The sequence below is a fragment of the Marmota monax genome, unplaced genomic scaffold, assembly GCF_021218885.2.
Source record: "Marmota monax isolate L192 unplaced genomic scaffold, Marmota_monax_Labrador192_F-V1.1 WCK01_AAM20220418_F8-fsc00024, whole genome shotgun sequence".
In the NCBI taxonomy this organism is placed as follows: Eukaryota; Metazoa; Chordata; class Mammalia; order Rodentia; family Sciuridae; genus Marmota; species Marmota monax.
In genome coordinates, this window is record NW_026695224.1 from 1,383,496 (window position 1) to 1,409,903 (window position 26,408).

General features: G+C 44.7%; 1 protein-coding gene across 1 annotated transcript in view; it reads left to right on the forward strand.

Moving 5' to 3' along the window:
* Gpt2 (glutamic--pyruvic transaminase 2) overlaps positions 1–23,647 on the forward strand; it is a 37,383-nt gene extending 13,736 nt beyond the window's left edge. Inside the window, exons 4-11 of the mRNA XM_046434985.2 lie at positions 3,406–3,539; positions 5,757–6,000; positions 9,817–9,896; positions 12,155–12,291; positions 16,304–16,478; positions 18,337–18,492; positions 19,515–19,627; positions 21,240–23,647. Of these exons, the coding sequence (XP_046290941.1) occupies positions 3,406–3,539; positions 5,757–6,000; positions 9,817–9,896; positions 12,155–12,291; positions 16,304–16,478; positions 18,337–18,492; positions 19,515–19,627; positions 21,240–21,330 (1,130 nt within the window). The 3' untranslated portion in view covers positions 21,331–23,647. The remainder of the gene's footprint in view (positions 1–3,405; positions 3,540–5,756; positions 6,001–9,816; positions 9,897–12,154; positions 12,292–16,303; positions 16,479–18,336; positions 18,493–19,514; positions 19,628–21,239) is intronic.
* Positions 23,648–26,408: the final 2,761 nt, after the last annotated feature.

The window sequence follows — 26,408 nt, forward strand, 5'->3', positions numbered from 1 at the left end:
GGAAATGGAACATGTCACTGTTTCCCCAGGGCCACCCTGACCCAAGTGTTGACTGTTATTTATTACATGAGATCTTGAAGCTCACCCAGGTCATATTTTTATCATGCCCTTTCAAATTGTTTCTAACAACAACTGAGGGTGTTAGCATGCTCCTGTACTCAGTACTTGGGAACCTGAGGCAAGAGGATCCTTTGTGTGTAGGAGTTCAGTCTGGGCAGCATAGTGAGACCCCCATCTCTCTCCTTTCTTTTTTTTTTTTTAAACTAGGGTTTATTATTGTCGGTTTGACAAGTAATTCAGTTCTCAGGTTGTGTGTGGATACTAACCCAGTAAGTCCCAAATTTTCAATTCTGTAAATGTAATAAATGTAATAAATGTAGGTGTTCCTATAAATGAGTTAAATAGAATTGAGGTTAAAACCTACACACCATCTAAGGGAAAGGGGATCTGTGTGCCCTTGTTCAGCCCCTCCCTGCACACACACCATTACCAGGCACTGTTCCATACACTGACAGTGGTGAACAAGGTAGGTGTATTTTCTACACTAATGAAGCTCACTATCAGATTTGGGAAAAACAAACATTAAAAATATTCATATGAGCCAGGCACAGTGGTGCATACCTGTAGTCCCAGCAACTGGGGAGGCTAGAAGCAAGAGGATCTCAAATTCAAGACCATCCTGGGCAACTTAGACCCTGTATCAAAATAAAAAGGGCCGGGGATTTAGCTTAATGGTAGAGCACCCTTAGGTTCAATCCCCAGTACTTAAAAAAATCAATCAATTATATGAATATATAATTCTCAGCTTTCATGGTTCATTGGAGAAAGGGCAGAGAGTTGTAGGATTATATCAAGGGATTCTAATGTAGAGGGAGGGCTTAAAAGGAGAAAGTGGCATTCAAGCTCATGTGGAAGATAAATGAAAGATAACTCACAGATGCAAACCAGACAAGGAATAGCAAGTGCAAAGGCCCTGAGGGTTGGAACAGAGTGTGATCTAGTGAAAGGGTCTGGGTATGGCAGTATTCCCTGAGGTGGGGAGATTGGCAGGGGCAATGGTGCTGGTTTGTAGACTGTAGGAGTAGGTTGGCCATTATTCAGGGCAGTGAGTCCTAAGCAGAGCATTAATAGGATGCATTCCACCAGTGGGCTAGGTGTTCTAGGGGAGATGCAAGACTTCTTTGGTATAAAGTAACTGGAGGAATTCCAATTCAGGAGATAGGCTGGGAGTGGGGTGGGACTTTAGGGCCAACTAGAAATGAACCTTGAAGGATCAGTGTGGTTTGGAGAATAACAGAAGACATAAAGGCGAAAAAGAAACCCAGGAGTCTCCTTGGAACAATGGAAGGTCTGGGACCTGAAGAAGCAGAGAGCTTGCCAATGAGTGAAGGCTTGAGAATTCAAGGAAGCGGCTGGGCTTAGAGATAGGAAGAAGGAGATACCTGACTGGTGGGGATGGCCAGGTCCATGGAACGGAAGGTTGGGGGGCCACAGGGGGGTGGGATTGAAAGAAAACAGAGGGAAAGAGGGATCCCTGGAAGATGTCTTGAGTATGGAAGCTCAGAAATATCAAATGAGTTACCCAGGGAACGCAGGGTTCTCTAATACCAAAATTCATACACATACCTTTTTATTTTTTTTTTAATTTTTTAAAGATTTATTTTTTAGTTGTAGTTGGACAAAATACCCTTTTTTATTTAATTTTATGTGGTGCTGAGGATTGAACCCAGGGCCTTGCAATTGCTAGGCGAGCACTCTACCGCTGAGTCACAACCCCAGTCCCCAACACCCCCTTTTTAGTTTATAAAATATTTCAAATTTCGTAGAATACCAAAATAACATAACAAAGTGCCCTACACTATCACCACCCAGAGTTGATGCATGTTAATGTTTGTCACTTAGCATCTTAGGTATTGGTTCAGCCCCCTCATTTTACATCTTGTCAGATGGGGAAAATGTGAGCCCAAAGCTGTACAGAGAGGCTGAGGCAGAGCCAGAGCCAGAGCTAGTGCTAGTGCTCTTTGAGAGCATTTAACTGTGTTCCTCCTGGTTGCCAGGACTGGACTGATACATGCTGCAGCTCCAGAGAAGACTGCTACTTCCCAGAGCCCCATCCTGCCTCCTGGTGGATGGTTTTGCAATAGTCATACAGAGAATAAGTTGGTTTTCTTTAAATATGATACGAAATTCAGAAGAGGTGTACACATACACAATGAAAAACCCACCTCCCATTTATGACCTTCAGGTCCTGATGCACTTAGAAAATTCACCATTCACCTCACCAGTTTGAGTCTTCTTCCAGAGAGATTGTGTATATGGAAGAAATCTGTAGATTTCCAACTTCTTTTAAAAACCATAATGATCTTGGGGCTGAGGATGTGGCTTAAGTGGTAGTGCGTTCACCTACCATGCGTGAAGCACTGGGTTTGATTCTCAGCACCACATTAAAAAAAAAAATTGTGTCCACCTAAAACTAAAAAATATATATTAAAAAAAACCCATAATGATCTGACATTTAAAAAAAAAAAAAAAAAGATCTAGGGCTAGAGATATGGCTCAGGGATAGAGCAGTTGCCTATTGTTTGAGGCCCCATATTCCATCCTGGCACACCACACACACCAAACCAAACCAAACAACCCTTATGTGGAGCTATAATGATCAGTTAGTAAAATGCACCCATATTAATGTTCAGCTTGAATAATTTTTACATACACCTTTGTAATTCCCCACCCAGATCAAAAACTCTAGAAGGCTTCATTTTACTTCTTTCTGGTCAGAACCTCTCACACCTGGAGAGTAGTTACCACTGTTCTTACTTCTGGCACCATCAATTAGTTTTGCCTGGTTTTAAACTTAATGTAATAAATACCTGACTTTAGATTCCAAATGAAAGCCTAAGGATATTCTTGATATGGAGTGGAGTTGGGGATATGGCTGGCAGCCCCAGGGATCTGTGGTTGGTCAGGGCTCTGGGCTGTTTTGCAGCGTAAGTGTTGACCCATTCTCTTAAGTTATGTGGAACCATGTGTGGGCACCTGTCATAAAAGCATAGAAAAATGCCAAGATCTAATGGCTACATTTACCTGTAGAACATGTGTCAATCACAGGAGGGTGGGTTAAAGAGGTATGGGAACAATTTAGCGGGTGAGGAGCCAGGTCCTGGAATAATATTTAACATATAGTAGGTGCTCAGAAAATATTGGATGATAGATGGATGGTGCAAGCCCAGGTAAGTGGTTAAGCAGCTTATCATAATTCCAGAGCCTAGAACAATGGGAGTTGGCTCCTACCTGAGACAACCCCTCCAACCATTCTTCCCCCCCAGTTTATTAATTATATGCCTGTCACCCTGATTCTGGGAGCCAGACATCCCTCTAGTTGCTATTTTGCTTGCTGTCTTACAGGCTCTTACAGTGCTAGCCAGGGTGTCAACTGCATCCGAGAAGATGTGGCTGCCTACATCACCAGGAGGGATGGCGGTGTGCCTGCAGACCCAGACAACATTTACCTGACCACTGGAGCGAGCGACGGCATTTCTGTATGTGTGAGGGTAGCTCGTTTTTACCCAGTGTTTACCCACATGAAGAACAGCCTTGCATGTGGGGGCCTAGTGTTTGAACTGATTAGAAAAGAACAGGCCTGGTAGGGAGGGCAGGCCACTCCTTGGTCCCCCTGTCCTGGTGGACTGCAGTCTGCCACTTTTAGTCTCTATCAGCCTGGGTACAACTGCAGCCTCAGTTTCCTTCCAGGGTACACACCAATAGGTTCTTTCAGCTGAAGAGGAGCAGTGGGGCACTTGAGGGTGCCTATTGGCCTTTTCATCACTTGGCACCGACTGGTGTCCTCCTCTGCCAGATGCTGGGAAGACCTTAAGGAGACAAACACATCATGTGGCCTCTGTCCACACACTTGGGCTGGAGCAGACCAGTATTAACCTCTCATAAATAAAAGTCATATCACAAGTTTTCAGTTTCTCTTCTACAGTGAAGAGAAGGACAAAGTCCTATAGGAGGAAGCAGCAGGGACTCTGGCCTGGTGTGACAGGGTCAGGAAGGCTTCTCCAAGGAAAGCTGAAGGATACACAGGGGTGAATTGGGGAGGCAGGAGAAGGGGTGTGTTCTGAGCTGAAGGTCAACATATGCCTTGAGTGGCGGTCTGCTCAGTGTTTGGAGATGGAGTCTAGGTGGACGCATGCACACAGTGAGGAACAGAGTTACCAGAAATATGGCCTGGGGAGACATGGCGGCTAAGTTCAGGGGGCTCTTAGAGGCTACCCTGAGGATTTAGGTCACTGGTCTAAGAACAGCAGGGGCCCACTGAAGCAGGACGGGCACATAATTCAATAAATATTCCTGAATTTAAGCCTTGGCTGAGAGGAGCTTAGTAGATGTGAGGAAACATTTAGGAGGTGAGAGAAGAGGTGACTCAGACTGGAGAGTCAGCCATAGATTGGGGGTGGGGCAGGGGGGTGATGGTATCAATGGATACTTGGCTGGAGGAGTCCAGAATTCTGGATTTGGAGTACTGGTGATGTTCGTTTTGTGTGTATGTGTGGTGCTGGGGCTCTAACCCAGGGTCTCGCTCTGCCAGGCAAGTGCCCTACACTGAACTACTCAGCCCTGGACTCTTGCTTAGCCTCTTCCTCCAGGGCCTGTCTTGGTTCCAGTGAGGTCACTCACCCGTTTTCCACATTCAGGGAGCAGCATGCTCTTTGACCCTTTTTCTTATCAGGGTTATCTTAGTCTCCTGACCTCAGGGCTTTTGTTAATGTTTGTTGAAACATTGTTATTAATAACAATGTTATTAATAACAATTGTTATTTCCTAAAACCTTTCAAATAAATGCTGGATTCCTGGAGCCATGAGGAAACAGGCCCAGAGACATCAAGTGTTCTGCCTGCTTTGAATCAGTTCTTGTGACATCTGAGATTCTGATGTTGAAGCTCCAGCCCCCAACCACACAGTATCTTCCATTATCTTCTGCTGCCATAGACCCTCTCCAGTCCCAGAGAAGCCCAGAGATCCTGGAGGAGAGGAGGCATTCTTACAGCAAAAAAGGAACTGCACCAAGTATAAGGTGGAGACTCTCCCCACAGATGGTTTTGGCTTATTCAGTGAATTATTGTCACTTCCCCCAACAACCCACTGAATTCCCACGGCCTGGTTCTTCAGGAATCCTGCAAAGATGCATCTTGCTCAACCTTGAAAACAGGTTGGCGCGCCACCTGGTGGCAGTAGATGTGATTTTATTCCATTTCAACAGCCCCTGTTTGGGGGTCTTATTATTAAGACAGATTCTAAATTAGAGCTACAGGGATGGGGTCAGAATAATTCTGAGATAGGGTCATTTTGGGATATATTTTAGAAGTACTAAACATTCTAACAAGAATTGAGGTTTTCTTTTTATTTGTTTTCTTTTTTGGTGCTGCGGGGGCTTGAACCTAGGGCCTCATAAATGCTAGGCAAGTGCTCTTCTACTGAGCCATACCCCCAGCTCTTGAGTCTTTAACTGTATGCCATATGTTGTACTAAGAACTTTGAAGCATTCTAATTTGCTTACTCCTATGGCAGCCCTCATTTCATACCTAAGGAAACTGAGCCTCAGGAAGTGAAGCAACTTGCACGGGCTCGCACTGGAAACGACAGAGGGGCCACTGTAAAAGGCTGGGGCCGGGGCTTATCTGGTTTGTCTGCTCAACAGCTCTCAAAGAGTGGAGAATGGTGGGGAACCTCTTTTTGTGGCTTTGTGGTTGTAGACAATCCTGAAGATCCTCGTCTCTGGGGGCGGCAAGTCACGGACCGGTGTGATGATCCCCATCCCACAGTATCCCCTCTACTCAGCGGTCATCTCTGAGCTCGATGCCATCCAGGTGAACTACTACCTGGATGAGGAGAACTGCTGGGCCCTGAATGTGAACGAGCTTCGGCGAGCAGTGCGGGAGGCCAAAGACCACTGTGACCCCAAGGTGCTCTGCATCATCAACCCCGGGAACCCCACAGGTCTGCACTTAACTTCCTTGACAGTTTCTTAGGGGTAGGGGTGACTGCTCTACTGGAGATTTTCAAAATAAAGGGCTAAGAAATAATGCAGAGTCCTCCCTGCACTCAGTTTCCCAGTCCAATTCCAGATTTCCTAATGTAAAGCCATAAGATTTGCCTCAGGCTGCCTTAGGAGGTGAGCAAATGCAGGCATTTTCTTGGGCAGGGTTGTGTATTATTAGTAAGACCAGTTTTTTTTTTCTTCCTGTTCTTGTATTTGTGAAGACTCATATCCTTGAGATTATTCACTCACTATCCATCACCATGAGTCCTAGGCCTCATTTTACCTTCTCTCCCACTTGTTTCCTGAACTGGTTTTCAGAATGCTGATGCATGCATTTTTTGTTTTCTTTAATGCAGCATTGCTATGCACCTTGAAGCCTGAAGGAGGAAATGCCATATTAAAAACAAAAAGAGCCTATTTTTAGAAGTTGAAAAGCACCCCCAATTTTGCATATTTTTCTTTAAGAAAAAAAAATACACACAGTCCTGCCTGTTTTGATTTTTCTGGGTTGCTGGCTTCATATGCCTTGATGCTATTTGGATGCAGAGAACAAGGGCTCCTCTCTCCTCCTTTGTTGAGAGAAGTTGGGTTGGGGCCAAAATGTGTTGGAGTTGATTGTGGAATCTGCTTCTCGGGAACATCAAATGATGCTTCAATCAGCTGAAAGCACCACTTGAATTCCTGAATGCAGAAAATGGGTGCAGCTGGTGTTAATACTGGTTTATTTACCCCAGTGCCTTGAGTAGAAGGATAAAGATTCTAACCGTGGTGGAGTAGGAAATTGACACAGAGCTGGGTTCCCAATCAGATTGTACATTAGAATCACAAAAGGGAGTTTTGAAAAAAATTTCAAAGTCTGTACCCCAGATTCTCTGAGGGTGAGGCCTAGGCATAAATATTCAGTGCAGCAAATGAGAACCACTTCCTTAGAACAGTGGTTCTCAAACTTTAACTTGTTAAATATAGATTGTGGGCCCTGCTCTTAGAGACTTTCTTGTAATTGGAATTGAATGTGCCCTGGGTATTTCGTTTCTAACAAGTTCCCAGGTGACAGACACTTCTGCTGGTCCCAGGACCACACTTGCAATAGAAGTCCTACAACATCTTAGGAAGGACTGTATTCCTAGTCTGCATTAGAACCAGTTTCTTTCTTTGCCAGGAGTTTACATAAATCTTTTCACTTAGCGGTCTGGGAAGAAGTAATGGCACCAGAGACTTTCCTGTTCTAAGTAAAAGTGTTCTATGACTGTGCATTAATATAAATATTCTTATACAGTAATTTTATGAGTGGCATTCTCTGGTTTTGTGCTCTGAGGCCATGTGTGAAAATCATTCAGCTGTTAGAAGAGGGATGATGGAAAGTAGAAACTCACCTGGGGTGACTATGTATCTTGTCTGGACCACACACTGTGGCCATTTTGGCTAAGAGGTGTCAAAATGGACTGGAGCATTAAGCCAGGGCTCTTTTGGTTTCAAAGACTGAAGGAATTAGATTGTGGGACTCTTAAGTCTGGGGTAAAGTAGTACACCTGAACCGGTGTCATTGTCAGAAGAATCTCCATCCATTTCTCAGCTCTGCTTTTCCCTGGATTGGATTCCTTCTCAGGGATGATCCATTCTTGGAAGGACCTTCAGCAGCTCCAGCCATTGCCCATTGGCTGAGCAACCTTATTGGAGAGCTTCTCCCTAGTTTCACCAAAAGTCTTAGGGCAGATTGTTTATGGCCTAAGTTGGGTCAACTGCCCTTTCCTGAAACACTTAAATCATTGAAACTCTTCTTCAGGTCTCTGTCCATGTCCCATGCTGGAGGTCCCCATAGGACACTCATGATCTGTTACTCAAAGCAGTGAAGGGTGCTCAGAAGACAAAGCAATAGGTATTCCCATGATCGTGGGAAATTCCTTCCAGCCAGACTCTGGTGAGAGACACTTGGGAGCCCCTCTCTAGCCTTTGGGGCCTGTATCAAAGCCATATATCCTGTATCTTCCATCTGGGCACAATTGTGCCCTGACCCTTCGAAAGCCATGTAAGGCTTTTCTTCACCACTGTTCATGAGTTTGTCCCTTCAGTGGCTCGGTGGGTCTGCTCTATGTGACTGCTGTGTCCCAGGCACTGGTGAGACATAAGTTATGTCCTATTCTCAAGTTTACATTATGTACATCAGTGGAATTATTTGCATCCATTGGATCTCATTTCCTCTGCCAGGTTGAAGGCTTTTGAGACTTTGGTCCTTCCTTAGTTTGTCTCTTGTGTTCCATTTAGCATTTAATGAACATGTTTTTGCACATTCTGGAGCTCAAATCCTTGCTTACATTCTAATAGGATATAGTTATGGGATCACAGGTGTGAGAGGGAAGACTAGGAGGGTTTGCAGGCAGGTTCTGCCCTTAAGGTAGACATTGCCGTCTCTGTGAGGATAGTGGCTGTTTCCTTATAGAAACCAGGGCCTGCCACTCAACTGGAATCCCAGAGCCCTGTGCTTGCTTGATATGAAGCCCAGTGGGCACTTGGTTGGCAGGAGAAAAAACAGTTCCTTAATAAAGAAATTAGTTCATTGCTTAGATAGTTTAAGGCAGAAATCCTGGCTGAATCATACCATGCTTTTACAAGATAAATGTATGTACATTTTTTCCCGACCTTTTTTTTGTGTGTGTTCTTCCATAGACAAGAATATAGGCATTTTTTTAAAATAAATAACATTCTGCATACTGCTGTACATTATAATATATATGTATACACAAATAATACATATGCATGTTTACACATATATGTACACAAACATATGTATATAATACACATAGATATGTACATGTATATGGTAAAGAAACATGGCCTTTTAAAAGAAATTGACAAGCCTGATTAGAGTGGTGCTGCTTGAGATGATATTGTGAGCACCTCTGACATTTCCAGTGCACCCTCAAAGTAGGTCTCAGAAAATACTGGGGGAAGGTCTCATTTTTACCTTCTTGTCTTTGTTCCTTTTCCCACCTCTGCGGCATTTCCTGTGACTTGCTGTATTGCTGTCTTTTATTTGCACTCATGTTTCTAGAATGGATGGTGGTTGTTTTCTTTGTTAGTTTTGAGTCAGTTCCCTGAAGGAGGAGAGACTGAGCCATGGAAAACTGCAGAGTGCTGTTATCATAGTCTTTAGCAACGCCTAGCTCGCCAGGAACAGCTGACAGGAGATTCCAAAGCTGTTGCCCAGACTCATTCATTCAGCATTTAATCTGCAAATATTTGTTGAACACCTGTTGAGTGTCAGCTTTGAGGATAGTGATGAACCAGGATAGACTCTGTCTCTGCCTTGTGAAGCTTGTAGGTGCCTTTCTGGGGAGAAGGTGTTTACAGAAGTTGTAAGCACCCCCAATTCTGCTCTGCTAACTCTTACCTAATTACCATATCAGGGTGCATATGGGAGACCAGGAAGTGAGCTGACAGATTTAACTTTGAGTTTTATTTTCCTGTATTTCATGATACTTCCCTATCTTCCTGTGCTCCAGAACAGACAAATAAACATTTCATGCAAACATACCCCACAAGAAGTGGAGTGTGAAACCCTACTCCCTCCACATAACTGGTTTCAGTGAGTCAGACAGAGAGGCCAACCCTCTGTGCATCCCTGGAGGTTGAGTACACCATTATGGACAGCAACTAGAAGGGTGATCTCTTGAGGCAACATAGGACACCCGAGTGATTCGGGGTGGGATTCTGACCTGGGGACCATTTAAACAGCATTACAACCTACATTTTGGTTTTCTTGGGGATTTTTATAGGCCAGGTACAAAGCAGAAAGTGCATAGAAGATGTGATTCACTTTGCCTGGGAAGAGAAGCTCTTTCTCCTGGCTGATGAGGTAAGAGCAGTCCCAGCTGCCCTCTCAGAGAGGGGTGGGGGTGAGCTTTCTCTTCTAGGGTGGGATCCAGGCATGAATGTTTTATAGCCAGAGAGAACTTTCTAGGTTTTGGAGAATTGATTCTGGTCAACAGTAAGGATGTTCATTCTTACAGCCTATGAGTCTGTGACCTAACTTATCCCTATATTGGTTTGGATACTAATTAGTTGTAAATTTCAGAAATTTACCACAAATCACGTGAACTATAAAATAAATAAAATAAAGGAAGGGTCACAGATGTGTGGCTAGATCCAAGGACTCAAACCGTATCTTCCATATTCTCTCTCCTCCTTTCATCTCTCTGTTTTGGCTTCAAACATAGGCCTATTATCTTCCCAGCCCAGAAAGATTTTTTTTTTTTAATATTTAGTTTTTAGTTGTAGTTGGACACAATACCTTTATTTTATTTATTTTTTTGTGGTGCTGAGGATTTAACCCAGGGCCTTGCACATGCTAGGCAAGTGCTCTACCGCTGAGCCACAACCCCTGCCCCCAAGAGAGATTTTTTTTAAAAATATTTTTTAGTTGTAAATGGATCTTTCATTTTATTTATTTATTTTTATGCAGTGCTGAGGATTGAACCCAGAGCCTCACAACTCCAGCCCCAGAAGGAGAGAATTTTATCCTTGTAGTTCCAGCAAAAGTCTCAGAGTTGCACTTCATTGGCTCAGCCTATGCAATAGCTGAACCAGTCACTTTGGCCTGGGGATTGTAATATGCAAATTGGCCAGGCCCAGAGCAAAGGGCAAGAGATGGGATTCCTCCCTGCCTATCTTCTGCAAATCTCCAAGTGGAAACCTGGGGAGTCATTCCTTAAGGGCAAATCATGATACTCTTAGAGAATGTGTGCCCCATGGCAGAAATGACAGACGACCACTCCATAAAGCTGCAGTTTTTTTGCCTCCTAGTATTTCCATATCTACCATCTCATTAACTCACTCAACAACCTGAAGATGGGATCTTAATTAACCATGTAACTGTTGCTTCTTGAACCCCAGTTCTATAGCTGAGGCCTGCCCATTCTTCTTCTGCCTTTCAAGGAAGAAATTGAGGATCTATCAGTTCCATTTTCATTTCATCTTTATTTCTGTACAGTTTCTGGTTAGTTGTAGCTTCTAGCACACTACCTTCCTTTCTTTGTTCCTTGGCATTCCCACCTCAACCCCATGCATATACTCAGCTTCCCCATTAGATTGTTGCCATAATTAACCATAGAAGGACCTAAAACTTTCATTTTTTAAAGTATTTTTTTATACTTTTATTTCACTTATTTATTGTTACGTGGTGCTGAGGATTGAACCCAGGGTCTCCCACGTGTGAGGCTAGTGCTCTACTGCTGATCCACAACCCCAGCCTCAAAACTTTCATTTTTAAAGGAAAGAAGGGACCACAGAGAGACCCATGGTTTTCCTTGTGACCTGATGCACAGCTTCCCCTCTGGGTCTGGGAGGAGGAGGAGGAGGAAGAGGCTGGTGCTTGGCATGTTGAAGATGGAGCCTGCCTAACACTCCCAGTAGCCCTTTGGGCCCCTGGAAAGCTTCCATTTCCATGATTTCCAAAATGGGTGTGGGGAATTTAATATCAAGAGCTAAATTTAATTTAACCCTCAGCTTGCAGGCTGTGGGTACTAGACTCTGGAGATCTGGGGGAACAAAATGGGTATGGGTGCTGCTTAGACAACAAAAAGTGGAGAGAAAAAAATAATTGCAACCTGGGAGTTATGAAGGAAACCAAACAGAGCTAACTGCTTAAACAGGGAGATCAGAGAACATTAACTGCTCATTAATATTATTAAAGGAAGGTTATCATTGTGCTTTTGGAAGAAAATTTTCTTGAGAATATGGGAGTTCTTGGTATCATCACTGGTCTGAGAAGTTAGGGAGAAGTCTGGAGATTGGATGGGGATGAATGTGGGAGAAATCAAATGAACCCCTAAGATATCTTAAGGTCAGGGTCTAGCCTGCGGCCTCTTCTCTTTGCTTGTTCTGGAAGTTCCTTCAAGCAATATTTTGGCTCATTCCTGGAAGTGGCAGTTGAGGCTGGGCTGGCTGGTCTTTTCAGGTCTGGGCCTCAAACACATGATCTGTTGGTTATCCCTCAGTATATGTGACCCATCCCCTGTGTTCTGCCATCTTGGCTGCACACAGCAGCAGCCCTCATGGGCTTAGATCTCTCAGAAGAACTTGCGTTAACTGTCCCTGTGGTGTCCTTCCCTGCAGGTATACCAGGACAACGTGTACTCTCCAGATTGCCGATTCCACTCCTTTAAGAAGGTGCTTTATGAGATGGGGCCTGAGTACTCTAGCAACGTGGAGCTCGCCTCCTTCCACTCCACCTCCAAGGGCTACATGGGCGAGTATGTTGGCTCCACCTCCACCCCTCACCCCTACTTTCCCTGGGCCTTTCTGGGGATTTCCCAATGCTGCTGTCTCCTCTTTGCCTTTTCCTCTGCCCTGCCCTATGGTCCACTCACTTGGCTGGAGGGAAGGCAGCCTTCTGCTGACCTAAGAATCAGGAGATAGTCTGAACCACCCCAGAGAGGAGCTCAAGGGTATGAGAACCACCCTTGAACAGAGGCTTACACTTATAAGGCCATGCTTGAAAGAAACCAGACTGTGGATAAATGACAGAAACGAAAAACAGGATTCCATAGTAGTTCCAACATCTGGAGTTTTCTGTCATGTCACTGTTGCTCTGATATTGATTAAAGTCAGCAAGGGGTACAGATCTGAGTTGACAAACAAAACTGATGGGCCAAGCTCTGCGTGGAAGGCTACCTTGGCCCTGAGGTGGGTCAGCTTCAGTCCTCATTTGACAAATACTTCCTGAGTGCTTACTGATCATCACTCTGAGGATATAACAGTGAATAAACTACAGCAGTCCCTGCCCTCATAGGGCATATGTTCTAGGAGGAGGAAGGCAATAGACAACTGAGGAAAATCATATGACAAGTCAAGAACAATAACCAGAGGAATGCCGGGCAGGGGAGTGTTGCAGGCTTAACTAGTGCACCCCCACTGAGGAGTTGGCCTTTGAGTTAAGACCCAAAGGAGGGGGAGGGAGGGAGACATCTGGGGGAAAGACATTCCAAGCAGAAGGAATAGCACACGCAGAAGCGCAGAGGTGGAAGCACGCATGGGGACATGGAGGAGCAGCACCAGGGCTGGAAGGATGAGCAAGGGGGAAAGTAGCAGAAGATGAGACTAAAGTCATAGAGACCAGATCACTTGGGCCACTTTGATTACTTTCTGCTTTTATTCAGAGTGAGGTGGGAGCCATTAGTATGTTTGAGCAATAGTATGACCTCACCTGACTTGAGTTTTATTAGACTCCTTGTTCAATGGTGAAGCAGGAGCAGGGACTCAAGTCAAGGGTCCATATTATTCCCCAGGCAAGGTGTCACAGATCAGGGTAGAGATTGGAAGAATGTCTGAAATATCTTCTGAAGGTGGAGTTGAAAGGAGTTGCTGATGGGAAAGATATGAGAGAGAAGTCAGGGATGAATCCCGAGTCTTCTGTTCAAACACCAGGAAAGATGGAGTTGCCATCAACAGATGAGGATGGTTTTGGGGGGGGAAAAGATAGGGACTTTCACTGTGGACATGTAAACTTGCTAATGCTTATTTGATGTCCAGCTAGAGGTGAATGTGTGAGTCTGGAGATCAGGGTGGATATCTGGCTTGAAATTTAAATTTGGGAGATGTTAGTGTATGGGTTGTTAGTTTGTTGAAGCTCGAAAGCTGGACATCTCACACGCAGTGATCTCAAAGAAGAAGTCCAAGGACTGGGCCCCCACTGCTCAGAGGTTGGGAGAAGAAGAGGAACCTGCAAAGGACACTGAGAAGGAAAGACCAGGAGTTTATTAAGCTAAAGACATTATTCCCAGCCTGTGGAGTTCTCATGTGCCTAGTGTCAGTGTGGGGAGTGTTCTCATTTGTAGGCTGGGAGCTGGTATAACTGAGAAGCTTGAAGAAATATTTTAGCCAGGTTTGGGGGACCATCCCTTTGGGATGGTTGCCAAGCTGTTGTTGATTTTGTGTGATGTTGTCAGGGGTTAGTTAATGCTAGTCTTTCTAGTCTACTCAGGTAGTAGTGCTACTTCCTGGATAGACTTTTGTATACTGTGTAGAACAAACTGTTCTCTGTTCATTTTTCAAACTGCCAGCTCTGTTTATCACATACTTACCCATCTCTCCATCTCTGTTATTGATTTGGCTTTTTTTTTTAAACCATCTATATTTTTGAACCATCATTCTTTATTTATTTGTATGTGGTGCTGAGAATCTAACCCAGTGCCTCACACATGCTAGGCAGGTGCTCTACCACTGAGCCACACCCCAGCCCTTGATTGGGCTTTTTAACAAACAGTCCCCTGGATGTTTGTATCCCAAATTATTCCCTGTTGTTCTCAGATCCTGATTACCTAAGACTAGAGTGCTTTGCATAATTTGATTTTTTAAAAATTTATCTTGCCTCGGCCTCCCAAGTCATTGGGATTCTGTAATCCCAGTGTGCGCCACCACACCTGGCCACAATTTGATTTTCCACTCCTCAGTGGGGGGTTGAGCAGAAGGTTCTTTTTTTTCAACTTTTATTGAAAAAAAGGGGAAACTTTTCCAAAATGCCCAAATTTATCTTCCTGCCTTAGAAGTTCCAGTCCAAGGATCAGATAGGAATCTGTCTTTGCTGGTTCAGTTCAGCTGCATGATCCAAAAAATGTTTTATTGAGAATCTCATCATGTCAGGTTCTCTGAAGTTGCGGGTGGGGATGCACAGTTGGGTAACCAGGTCCCTGCCTCAGGGTACCTGTGTTTTTTGTGGACATTAATCTGATCACTGGCAGAGACAGACTAGAGAAAGAGGTATCCTCCAGAAAGTATACCTGATACTGCTGATTTGATAGAGAAACATTTTTTAACTCATTGTATTCTCCCAGCTTATTTTCATATCTTTTGACTTGGCAGCAGGCAGAAGTCTTTTGGCTATAACATACAGAACTCATTATGAATTGGCTTACATCAAAGAGGCATTAAAAAAAGTTCTATATTGGCAAAAAATTTAGGAGTAGAGTTGAATCAGAGGACTTAAAGATGTTAATGGAAGCCAGGTGCAGTGACACACACCTGTAATCCGGTCAATTTAAGAGGCTGAGGCAGGAGGATCGTAAATTAGAAGCCAGCCTCAGCAACTTATCAAGGCTTTTAACCTTGATAACTTAATGAGACCCTGTCTCAAAACAAAAAACAAAAAAGATCTAGGGATGGAGCTCAGTAGTAAAGTGCCTCTGGGTTCAATCCTCAGTGCCAAAAAAAAATTAGTGGAGCCAAGAGTGGTGGTGCATGCTCATAATTCCAGCAGCTCAGGAGGCTGAAGAAGGAGATCGCAAGTTCAAAGCCAGCCTCAGCAAAAGCGGGACACTAAGAAGCTCAGTAAGACCCTGTTTCAAAATAAAATACAAAATAGGGTTGGGGATGTGGCTCACTGGTTGAGTGCCCCTGAATTCAATCCCCAGGAACCCCCCAAAAATAAATAAATAAAAGTAAAAAGGGCTGGGGATGTCACTCAATGGCAGAGTGGGTTTAGTTCCCAGTACTGGAAAACAAAAGTGAGAGAGATATCTAAGAGGTGCTGGGGATGTAGCTCAGTGGTATACTTAGTATGCACGAGGCCCTAGGTTTAATCCCTCAAATCAAAAAGCAAACAAAAAAGATGTCATTGTGACTCCCTGTATCTGTTTTTTTGCTCTGTCTTATTTCCTTTCTCAGCTCTGCTGTCCTCTGTGTTGGGTTTGTTTTCAGGAAGCAAACATTTTTCCTATGAAAGTCCTCAGGCTGATTCCCATTAGCACCAGTGAATCATGTGTTTGCCCATGGAGACTGCACAGGGCGATGCCAGGACCTCATCTTCTGAGCAAAGGCTACTGTGTTAGGTTTCAGGCTAAGTTGCTATAACAAACCAGCCAAAAATACAGTGACTCAGACAAGATGGGCATGTCTCTCTCCTTGACATAATAGTCCAAAGGTAGGAAGAAGTCCAGGGTAGTCTGTGCTCCATGAGCTCACTCAAGGACCGAGGCTATTGGCTTTGCCTTCTCTGTCTGTCTCTAGCACTGGGGCTTCTGCTCCAGTATCTCCACTTCTCAGGAAATGGGGAAAGGGAAAGAGGAAGGAATGCACATTGCTTTTTCTTATAAAAAAAGTGAATTTGTGCATATTAACTTCCATTCACCTTCTTGCCAGTGGCAAAAACTCAGCTGCACCTGGCCATTTGGTGTTAGGGTGGGGATGGTTATAGATGCTGGCTGTCTGAATTGCACTTTGTGAGGTCTTTTGTAACTGGTGGATATGTCCCTATCCTCAATCCTCTAGGTGTGGCTATAGAGGAGGCTACATGGAGGTGATCAACCTCCACCCTGAGATCAAGGGCCAGCTGGTAAAGTTGCTCTCAGTGCGTCTGTGCCCACCTGTGTCTGGACAGGCTGCCATGGACATTGTTGTGAACCCCCCAGTGCCAGGAGAGGAGTCCTTTGAACAATTCAGCCGGGTAAGTCTGCTGTGACCTGCATACATTATAGTTACTATCAGAGTCACAGGTGAATTCCTTCCATGGTGGGTGGTTGGGTTATCTCCAGGTGGCCATACATCTGCTGGTTTGTGAATGTCTATATGTCTGTGTTCTCCAGGGGACACTCATGGTGCCTCCTGGTTCTTGAACTACCCTCACAAGTTGGTTAAGCCTGAGGATGCGGAAGGGCTTATTTTGAAGTGGGAGGACTATAGCTGCATGTGGGTAGACCCACCCCTGCTTCCTCTTCCTTGGCTGTGAGCATCCAGATGGGGAGGCACCCGAGGGGAAGTGCCTTGTGTCCTGATAACACTCTCAGGGGATTCTGTTACTGGGCTAAAAAGAAGGGGACATGGAGGGGAACAGTATCAGTTCTAGGCCTTGGGACTATCCCTGGCCTATCCAGCTCCATGCAGTCCAGTAAGGACCTTTCTTTTTCTTTTTTTTTTTTTAAAGAGAGAGAGGAGAGAGAGAGAGAGAGAGAGAATATTTATTTCTTAGTTTTCGGCTGACACAACATCTTTGTTTGTATATGGTGCTGAGGATCGAACCCAGGCCGCACGCATGCCAGGCGAGCGCGCTACCGCCTGAGCCACATCCCCAGCCCAGTAAGGACCTTTCAACTGTGTGACAAAAGCCCAACACTCACAAGTTTGAACAAAAAAGGAACTTACAGAGCTGGGCAAGGTGGTGTGCACCTGTAGTCCCAGCTACTCTGGAGACTGAGGCAGGAGGATCTCTTGAGTCTAGGAGTTCGACACCAGCCTGAGCAGCACAGTGACACCTCACTGCAAAAAAACAAACAAAAAAAAACACAATGAACTTATGGGCCAGTTAACTAGAAGTCAGTTCCCAACTGATCTAGACTCACATTTTTTTTCCTTTTCTTTTAAACTATGATAAAATATATACAGCAAAAGATTCATCATTTTTCAGTATACAGTTCTGTGGCATTATTGATATTCACATTATTATGCAGCCACCTCTACCATCCATCTCAAAACTTTTTATCATATCTATTAAATAATCACTCTTCCTCCCCCCCCAGGAACCACTGTTCTACTGTCTGTTTCTGTGAATTCACCTGTTCTACGTACCTGTCACAGGTGGAATTATACAATGTTTGTTCTCCTGTGAGTGGCTCATTCCACTTAGCATCCCAGGTTCATCCATGTGGTAGCCTGTGTCACAACGGATGGCTGAGTTGTGTCATTGTATGGATATACCACATTTTGTTTATCTGTAGGCTCACACCTTTTCACCCCCGCCTTCCCGCTGTGCTTACAGAAGTCCTGGATGACTCTGCTCCAACTCTGGGCATGTATCCAGTTCTGAACCAGTCACTGATTCTGCTTTGCTTCACCTGGGTCATGTGTCCCCGTGCATATCACATGGACTGAGAGTTTCTGGGGTGTCCTCCCAAATGAAGAGCCCTGCTAACTCCAGAAGGAGGCCCGTGTCTACTAGAAGTATTTCTAGGATATTCCACTCAGAGCCAAGTCCATTAGACTGATAGGCAGGGACTGGTTTTGCTCATTTTCAGAAATGACATCCTCATATAAGAATAGATCCTATGACACAGGCCACTCAGGATCTTCCCTGTGGCCTGAAACTCCCATGTATTTATGTGCCCCAGGGCGCATGGCAGTTTCCTGGCCTGAGAATCCATGGAAAAACTTCATGTAGGAATATGTGTTTCACCCACTTGTCTGATTGGCTGTGCTCGTGCACACACAAGCTCATCTTTTGTCAGTCAATTCAGTTACCCATAATGTTGAAGGGATGGCTGTCCTTGTGCTGAGATGCTCACTTCTGTACTTTCCCTGTCTCTCATCAGGAGAAGGAATCTGTCCTGGGTAATCTGGCCAAAAAAGCAAAGCTGACAGAAGACCTGTTTAACCAAGTCCCAGGAATTCACTGCAACCCCTTGCAGGGAGCCATGTATGCCTTTCCTCGGATCTTCATTCCTGCCAAAGCTGTGGAGGCAGCTCAGGTCTGGGACGGGTCGCGGCTGGGCTTGCTCTCTCTCCCAGGGTTCACTTGAAACAGCCAGGTCAGGCTTCCTGCCTTGGAGAGCAGAGATGCTGGCCCTGGGGGCTCTGAACTCTGTGGACTCTCAGGCTGATTCTATTACTGTGTAAAGATGGCATTTTCTCAGATGCCCAGACCCAGCCGCAAGCTGTGGTGATGGGGAAAATATGCCTTCAGCCCCAGGTGAGAGGAACTGATCTGGGCTGTTAACACTGCTGCTCCTAAGGGAGGTACCTGGTGTGGTGTGATGCTGGGGGAACAACAGAACCATCTCCTCCCCCAAGCCACTGTGTCCTGGAGCAGCACTTCCCAAACTTGAACGTGTACTCCAGTCACCTGAGTTCCTGTTGAAATGCCAGTTCTGGGTTCATTGCATTTCCAGCAGATTCTGAGGTGCAGCAGGCGTCACTTTGAAGAGCAGGGGCAGAGTGGTGTTTCTGAAAGTGTTGTCCTCACCTCACCTCAGAACCTGCTGAATACCTTGTCAAACATTCAGAACCTAGGCCCCACCCTCAACTTGGAGTCAGAATCCCTGGTGTTGGAGCTGTACTTCAACAGGTTCCCTTGGTGATTATTCTGCAAACTAATGTGTAAGAAGCACTGTCAACCGTGGCCCTAGAGAAGCTTGTCCCTTGAAAGCCCACATTAGGAACAGATCCCCAGGGTCTTTGTCTTCTGAGCACCATGTGGCTTAGCACATTAGGAGGCCAGGTGCTTGTTGAGCAGCTACTAGGGATGAATAGAAAGGAAATAGGATGGTAATCCCTGATAAAGCACTGAACTGTCTCGGCTCCTGGCTGGTCTGCAGTAGCCTTCAGGTGTCTGATTCTCTATGCCAGCCATCAGCAGTAGTTCAGGGTAGAAGGGCCCTGTCACTGGAAAGATAACTTGCTGTTTAGGTTGTATTTGGTTTATAGTTTTCAGTGGCGTGTTGGTACTGTATAAAGCTAGGTATGATTCTAAAGTTCTACCCTGCTCCCATAGGCGCATAAAATGGCCCCAGACATGTTCTACTGCATGAAGCTACTGGAGGAGACTGGCATCTGCGTTGTGCCCGGCAGCGGCTTTGGGCAGAGGGAAGGCACCTACCACTTCAGGTACGACACCCTGTGTACCAGACAGATCCCAGGTTTGTCCAGGGAAACGTAGGCTCCTTAACATAGAGCACAGGATGGCTGACTTCAGAGCCTGTGAGGGATGGAGCCATATTCCCCAAGCATCTCACCCTGTTCAGTTCAGTTGTAAAGCCAAGCTGACCCTTTGCCCAGGGTGTAAGGAAAACTGGGTGGACTCCAGGGTCACCTATGAGAAAGATCTCCCTCACTATTCTTTGTGCCCTCTGCTGACTAATCTATCACATCACCATCAGAAATGTCCCAAGTAGTGTGTTTTCTTGTTTATTTTCTTGTGCTTTAAAGTCCATGACAGCAGCACATAGCTTCCAGATGCCTAGGACAATGCCTGGCACATAATAGATGCTTGATAGCCCCTTGTCTACACCGTGAGTCTGCTAAGGTGCTACCCGCCACATAGTAGAATTAGCTGTGCTTATTGTGCAGTCTTTCACAGATGTACCCTGGTGCAGCTCCCTGGCAGATGGGCATGCAAATTCCCAGGGCTGAGCTGGGTAGAGCAGTTATAAGGTTTTCCTGCTGAGGTCCATTCTGTTCAGAATAGCATCCTTTCCATGCACATTGCTCTCAGATGTCTCCTGTGGCAGATGCTAAAAAAAGAAAAGTCATGAGACTGGAACCAGGTCTTCACTGTTAAGGTTGTGGAGAGTGTTCCTCAGATGGAGAAACCATGTCTTATTGGCCTGTTCTTAGTAAGACTTACCTTTGCAATTCATGGCCCATTCCAAAAGTCCTGGGTTGGGGCATATGTAGCTCAGTGGTAGTGGCATACCAAACCAGCCCTGGGTTCAGTTCTCAGCACTAAATAATAAATAAATAAATAGTAGTATAACCAAGAAAGTTGCCTATAGGGTTGGGAAGTGTATTGATGGACTGGGGGGAGATAGTAGCTATCTAGTAGCTATGACAATGTGGAGGGAAAGCTGTGAATGGAAGTTGTTTCACTGTTAGTCTGACTGCTAGAGGTTTTAGGAAAAAAAAAAAAAAACATCTAACAGGAGTATAGGAAATACCAAAAGTTATGCCCTAAAATGTGTATACACTAGTCAAAATGTGTTGCAGGCCTTCTGCAGTAATGGGTAAATGCATCTTAGCCTAAATGTTGCCCCAGTTTATTGTTTTTGTTTGCATATATTACTTGGGTGTAAAATATAAATAAATAAATAAATATATATATATATATATATATATATATATATATATATGTATGTATTTACACACACACACACACACACATAAATATAAAGGAGCCCGGTACAGTGGTGTGCACCTGTAGACTACTGGGAGGCTGAAATAGGTGGATGGCTTGAGCCCAGGAGTTCAAGACCAGCATAGGCAACATAGTGAGACCTCATTTTGAATGAACGAATATATGAATGGGGGAGAGAATGCCCCCCCCCACACAAGTGCCAGGTACTATGCAAGCTGTCAAAGAGGACAAGTCAGGCCTGTCCCTCTCCATGCACCTTACCCTCACCTCCTTGTCTCCACTCTGATACAGCAAGATGAGCTGCTGGATTCATTCCTGTCTCCTTTTCTAGAGCATTCAGGCTGACACTGTTCTCTTTCCTGACAGAATGACCATTCTCCCTCCAGTGGAGAAGCTGAAGACAGTGCTCCAGAAGGTGAAGGACTTTCACATAAAGTTCCTGGAGAAGTATGCGTGAGGATGCCTCAGGCCCCAGGGGAGACCCCATCTCCAGATCTCCCCCCGCAATGCCGCCCAGGCCTCCCCCACTGACTCTGCCTCAAGGTCTCACTGAGGCCACTGGTTGTGTCCATCGTCATTTTGCCCAGGAGACTTCTTTCTCTGTGCCTTGGTGTTGGGAGCACTTCTCTTCTGAGCAAATATGAATTCTCAATGTCTCACAGGCTGTTTTTTTGATGCAACCAAAGCAGAGGGGTCTTGCTCAACAGATGTGGCCAAGTTCTCCGAATCATCTATCATTGCTTTTGGAAAGTTCCCTTGGGTTTTAAACAACCAGAGTGTGTCGGATGAGATGTTTTGGATCTGGAGAAACAGGTTATTGGGAAATGTATGACAACCATGGTGAGGACTGGAAGCCCAGAACATCTAATGTGATCTATGAAATAAAACCCTTAGTGGTGTGAAAATGTAGTCCTTCAAACAGTAAAGCCTGGAAGTCCAGTGGGGACTCAGACAGGGTCCATCATTCTGGCCTGGAGGCAGTCAGGCCATCTCAGAAAAAAACCATGAGGACAGTAGCACACAGGACAGATTGCCAGGCTAAGTTGTGGTAGACGCTGGGGACGATGCCCAAGATCAGAGGTCCTGTAGGGAGGAGTGGGTGTAAGTCAGGTACCTGGTTGAGCCAGATCTGTGCTTCTGAGCAGGGGGGATTGAAGGGCTTTGGGGATGAAGGGGTCTCTTGAACATGCTAGGCTGAGATCTTGGTCTGAGAGGTCTCCCTGGACTTCAGGGACACAGGGCACATAGCCCAGCAATATCCTAGTTATGAGGAGAGGGTCTGCCTGTTGGCTTGTGGATCTCCCCCTGGTTACCCAGTGACTGTTTTCTCCCAAGGGCTTGATTGAGTCTTTACACACATCGCCCCCTGCTGGCAGCAGCAGAGATAAGGAAAGACTAAAACTGCCCTAAGCCAGGAAGGGATCCTTAAGGACTTGACCAACCAATGACAGTCAAGCCCCTGTAGTTTCTTCAGTTATTTTAAATGGAATTAAAGTCCATTTTGTAGCTCTTAATTGATTGAAGTGCCTGGTAGCTTGCTATGGAGGAGTGAATGCAATCTGATTTGTTTATTCAACTGAATTGAAGTGTTTTAACTTAATGCAAAGTGTTTTGCCTTCACATTAGCTGCTGCCTCCCCTCCCAGCTCTGCAGACAGGGACCGGTAGCATCAGTCATCTCTCCAGGTCAGGAAGATATCATCCACCAACCATGCCCCTTCCCTGGCATTAGTAAACCTGGACCAGGCTTGACCCACACTCCAGAAGCTCAGTACTCCTATCCTCCTCACCAGGCACCCTCCCCCTTACCATCTGCCTACCAGGGAAGTTAGGGAAACCATGGCCAGCTCAGGAGTTTGGGGACCCAACAAGCCCCAAAATGGAATTGAAGGAGCTGGAGAGAGAAATCTGAAGAATAAGGAGTGAGGTTTGAAAGCAGCCTCCTATGCTACTACTTCCACACTGGGTCCTTGCAGGGGAACACCATAGAAAACTTCAAATTGTCATTACTCATTAGCATTATAGTCCCTGTGAAGAAAGCCACCACAATCCCAAATAACAAAAGGGAATGTTTTGGCACTTTTTCTTCCTTAAAAAGTTGAAAAAGTTGCACTCATGCTTGCCGTATGCTATATAAACCAGGATGCGTCCCAGAGTCGTGAGATTTCTGGTAGAAAGGTTAAATAGTAGAGGCTAGTATATTTTTTATATTTTTGTAACAATTGCTTTTTTCATGGGGGGAGGAGGGGCTAGTATTTATAGTCTTAACAAGTCCAGTAATTTTTTATAAGTCTCTTCAGATTATAAATAACCCCTAAAAACTTTACAACGTTTACATGATTTTTTAAAAGACGCCATATATACTTGGTTTGCTTTAAAAAAAAACGAATAATAAGGTCAGCTAGTTTAGGAGGCTAACTTCAGGTAGGAAAGCCAATCATGATTAATTTGATTTTCTGCAGATTCTATTCTGATGCCTTTCCTGTTCCAGTACCATCCTAGAAAGCTGATGGTCGTTTGGGGTTGCACTTTGTGTCTACACGTGTGCGGTTTCTGTTGTTCACCCAGCTCTGCGTGTGGGTGATGCTGGGGAAGCTTATGCCAGGCTGTCCCTTGTCTGGTCTATCACCTCACATCTTGAGACTGGGCTCATTGTTTCTGTTCTGATGTGTGGAGGTTTGGGGAGGAGCAGACACAGACATCTCCTGACAAAGGTACTTGATGATAACTCTGCTGGAAGTTTCTAAACAATAAAATATGTGTCCAAAATGGTGACCGTGTTTAACTCTCCTCACTAATTTTGCTCTTTGTAATGTACATTCCTATTGCAATAACAAGCACTTCATCCTACACACTACACCCTCCAGTTACAGCTTCTCAGCTTCCATTTTGTCCTAGGGTTCCACCCTAAGGACATTAAGACCTTGAGCCACTTTTTCTTTCACTTGAGGTAGAGAAACTTCATGCATCCTTTGAACTGGGATGTAATTAAAAATGAATGATGAGGGCTGGGGTCGTAGCTCAGCAGTAGAGCGCTTGCCTAGCACACATGATGCACTGAGTTCGATCCTCAGCATCACATAAAAATAATAAAGATATTGTGTCCACCTAAAACTAAAAATATATATATTAAAAATAAAAAAGAGGGCTGGGGTTGTGGCTCGGTGGTAAAGTGCTTGCCTAGCACCTGTTAGGCATTGGGTTGGATCCTCAGCACCACATAAAAATACATAAATTTAAAAAATAAAGGTGTGTCCATCTACAACTAAAAATTTTTTAAAAAATGAATATGGAGACCTTTGCTTTTTGGTGGATATTATGGCATCTTTCTGGGGCATGGATGTGTAGGAGGAGCTGGAAAGGAACACTGTGAGGCCAGGGGCCACAGGGGAGTTGTCTATACAAGGGTTGCAATAATTTCCCCCAATCCACACTGGTTTTGATATGTGGTTTTCAAACTTTTTCCCCCAAATAAAATTTCTATGTCTTTATTAAAGAAAATTTAGAAAACTTACAAAGAAAAATCAGGACCCTCTTTCTTGGAATCATTACGAACCTATTCCAAGTAGCTTAAGCATCCAAGAGAAATGTGTTGCCTTATGTGACTGGGAGGGAAGCTGGCTTGGCTTCTAATGTTCACTCTTTTAAAATTATTCTTTATTGGTTGCATTGTAATTATACATCAATAGTAGGATTTCATTTGCCACAGGACCTTTCCAGAGAAATGGAGTTGGGTGTTCAGGTGAGCTGAGGGTTATTGCTGGATGATAACCAACAGGATCGAATATACTCTGCATCTTCCCACTGTACAACAAAAACTACATGGAAACAGATCTCCCTGTCTTAGGAGTAAACTTGGCATTGTTTACCATACAGTGAGTCTATCAAATAGAGATTGAAAAAGAGTTGTTATTCTAGATTATTTTCAACATTGTTTGTCATAACTACAGCTAAAAAGCTTTCAGCAAATATTTCATGAAGACCCAGCATGAGCCACAGACTTCAAAGGAATAGCAAGTCAAAAGCTAATAACATACAGTCACTATATTTAAGAAGCCTAGAGAGGACCAATCATGGTGGTGAATGCTGGTAATCCGAGGAGGCTGAGGCAGGAATATTGTAGGTTCGAAGCCAGCCTCAGCAACTTAGCCAGAAACATGGTCTCAAAATTTTAAAAAAGGTGGGGATGGTGCTAGGGATGTGACTCAGTAGTTAAGCACCCCTGGGTTCAATTCGTAGTACAAAAAAAAAGCCTAGACAGGGAATGGCTACCATAAAGTTCAATGAGCAAATTCTATCCACCCAGCTGGGCTTGAAAGAAATATATTGTTGAGAGCCACAGCCGAAGGGGCCCCAGCAAACTACCAGCTGCCAGCTGATGATTGGCTCACAGTGGCCCCAGCAAACTTCTAGCTGCCAACTGATTGGCTCCTCTGCGGTGATGCTCATTGGGTTGTTTCCCCGACCTTTCAGACCACGGAACTGCTCATTGGTGGACTTTTTTGGCTCCACCCACGCGACCCAGCCAATCAGCCTCAAGAGCAGGAGGAGTGGGGGAGGTTGAGAGGCTTGTGGGAAGCCGGTGGTGGCAGTTGGGCTCTGAGGGTTTTCCTGAAGAGCTGTGTGGTGTGGTGTGTGTGTTCTAAAAATAAAGTTCGTTTCTTTTGACAAGTGGCTCCTGAATTGTGCCCAGCCAGACTGTAGCATTTGGTGGCCTGCACGGGGAACTGCTGAGGGTAAGTGATAAGGTAAACTGCTCGCCCCTGAGGGCAGGGTGAGAGGATGGGTAGCCATTTTAAGATACTTCTTTTGTTTTGTTTCACTTTTGTTTTAAGTTGCCTGTCCCTGGAGATGAGTGAGATGGAAGAAAAACTGCTCACATCTGAGGAAAAACTCTTTGCGTCTGAGGAACAGATAGGGAGAAAGGACGGATGGACATTTCAGGAAGATAGAAAGGCTGATATAATGATTTTGTGTTGTTCCATTGTTGTTTCATTCTGTCTCGGTTTTGTTTGGCATCATCTTGTTGGGTTGTATTATAGTAGAAATATGGGATCAGAAATTAGTAAAAAACAAACCGAAAGAGTGTTAAGTAAATTGTTAGAGGAAGGAGGCATCTCAGTAAAATCAAGAACAGTCAGGGCATACGTTGATACAATACAAAAATGTAGCCCATGGCTTTTTAAGGAGGAGTTGTTAAATATATCACAATGGAACCATCATGGTGAAGATTTAAAAAGAATAGAAAAGAAAAGCCCAGGAACTCTGCCAGTTGGTACATTGCCATTGTGGATGTTCGTATCTTGTTTGCTTAGTCCAAAGCCTTCAGTTCAGACAATGGTAGAGGAAGGAGAAGACATTGATTCAAGTAAAAGAGAAGGTCTCTCAAGTTAGTAAGACAGAGGAAAAGATTCAAGTAAAAGAGAAGGTCTCTCGAGGTAGTCAGACAGAGGAAGAAAGTTTAGAGCAGAAAAAGCCATCAGGGGAAAAGTTACAACAGGAGACTGCTACTAACACCTTTCTATCACCAGAGGGT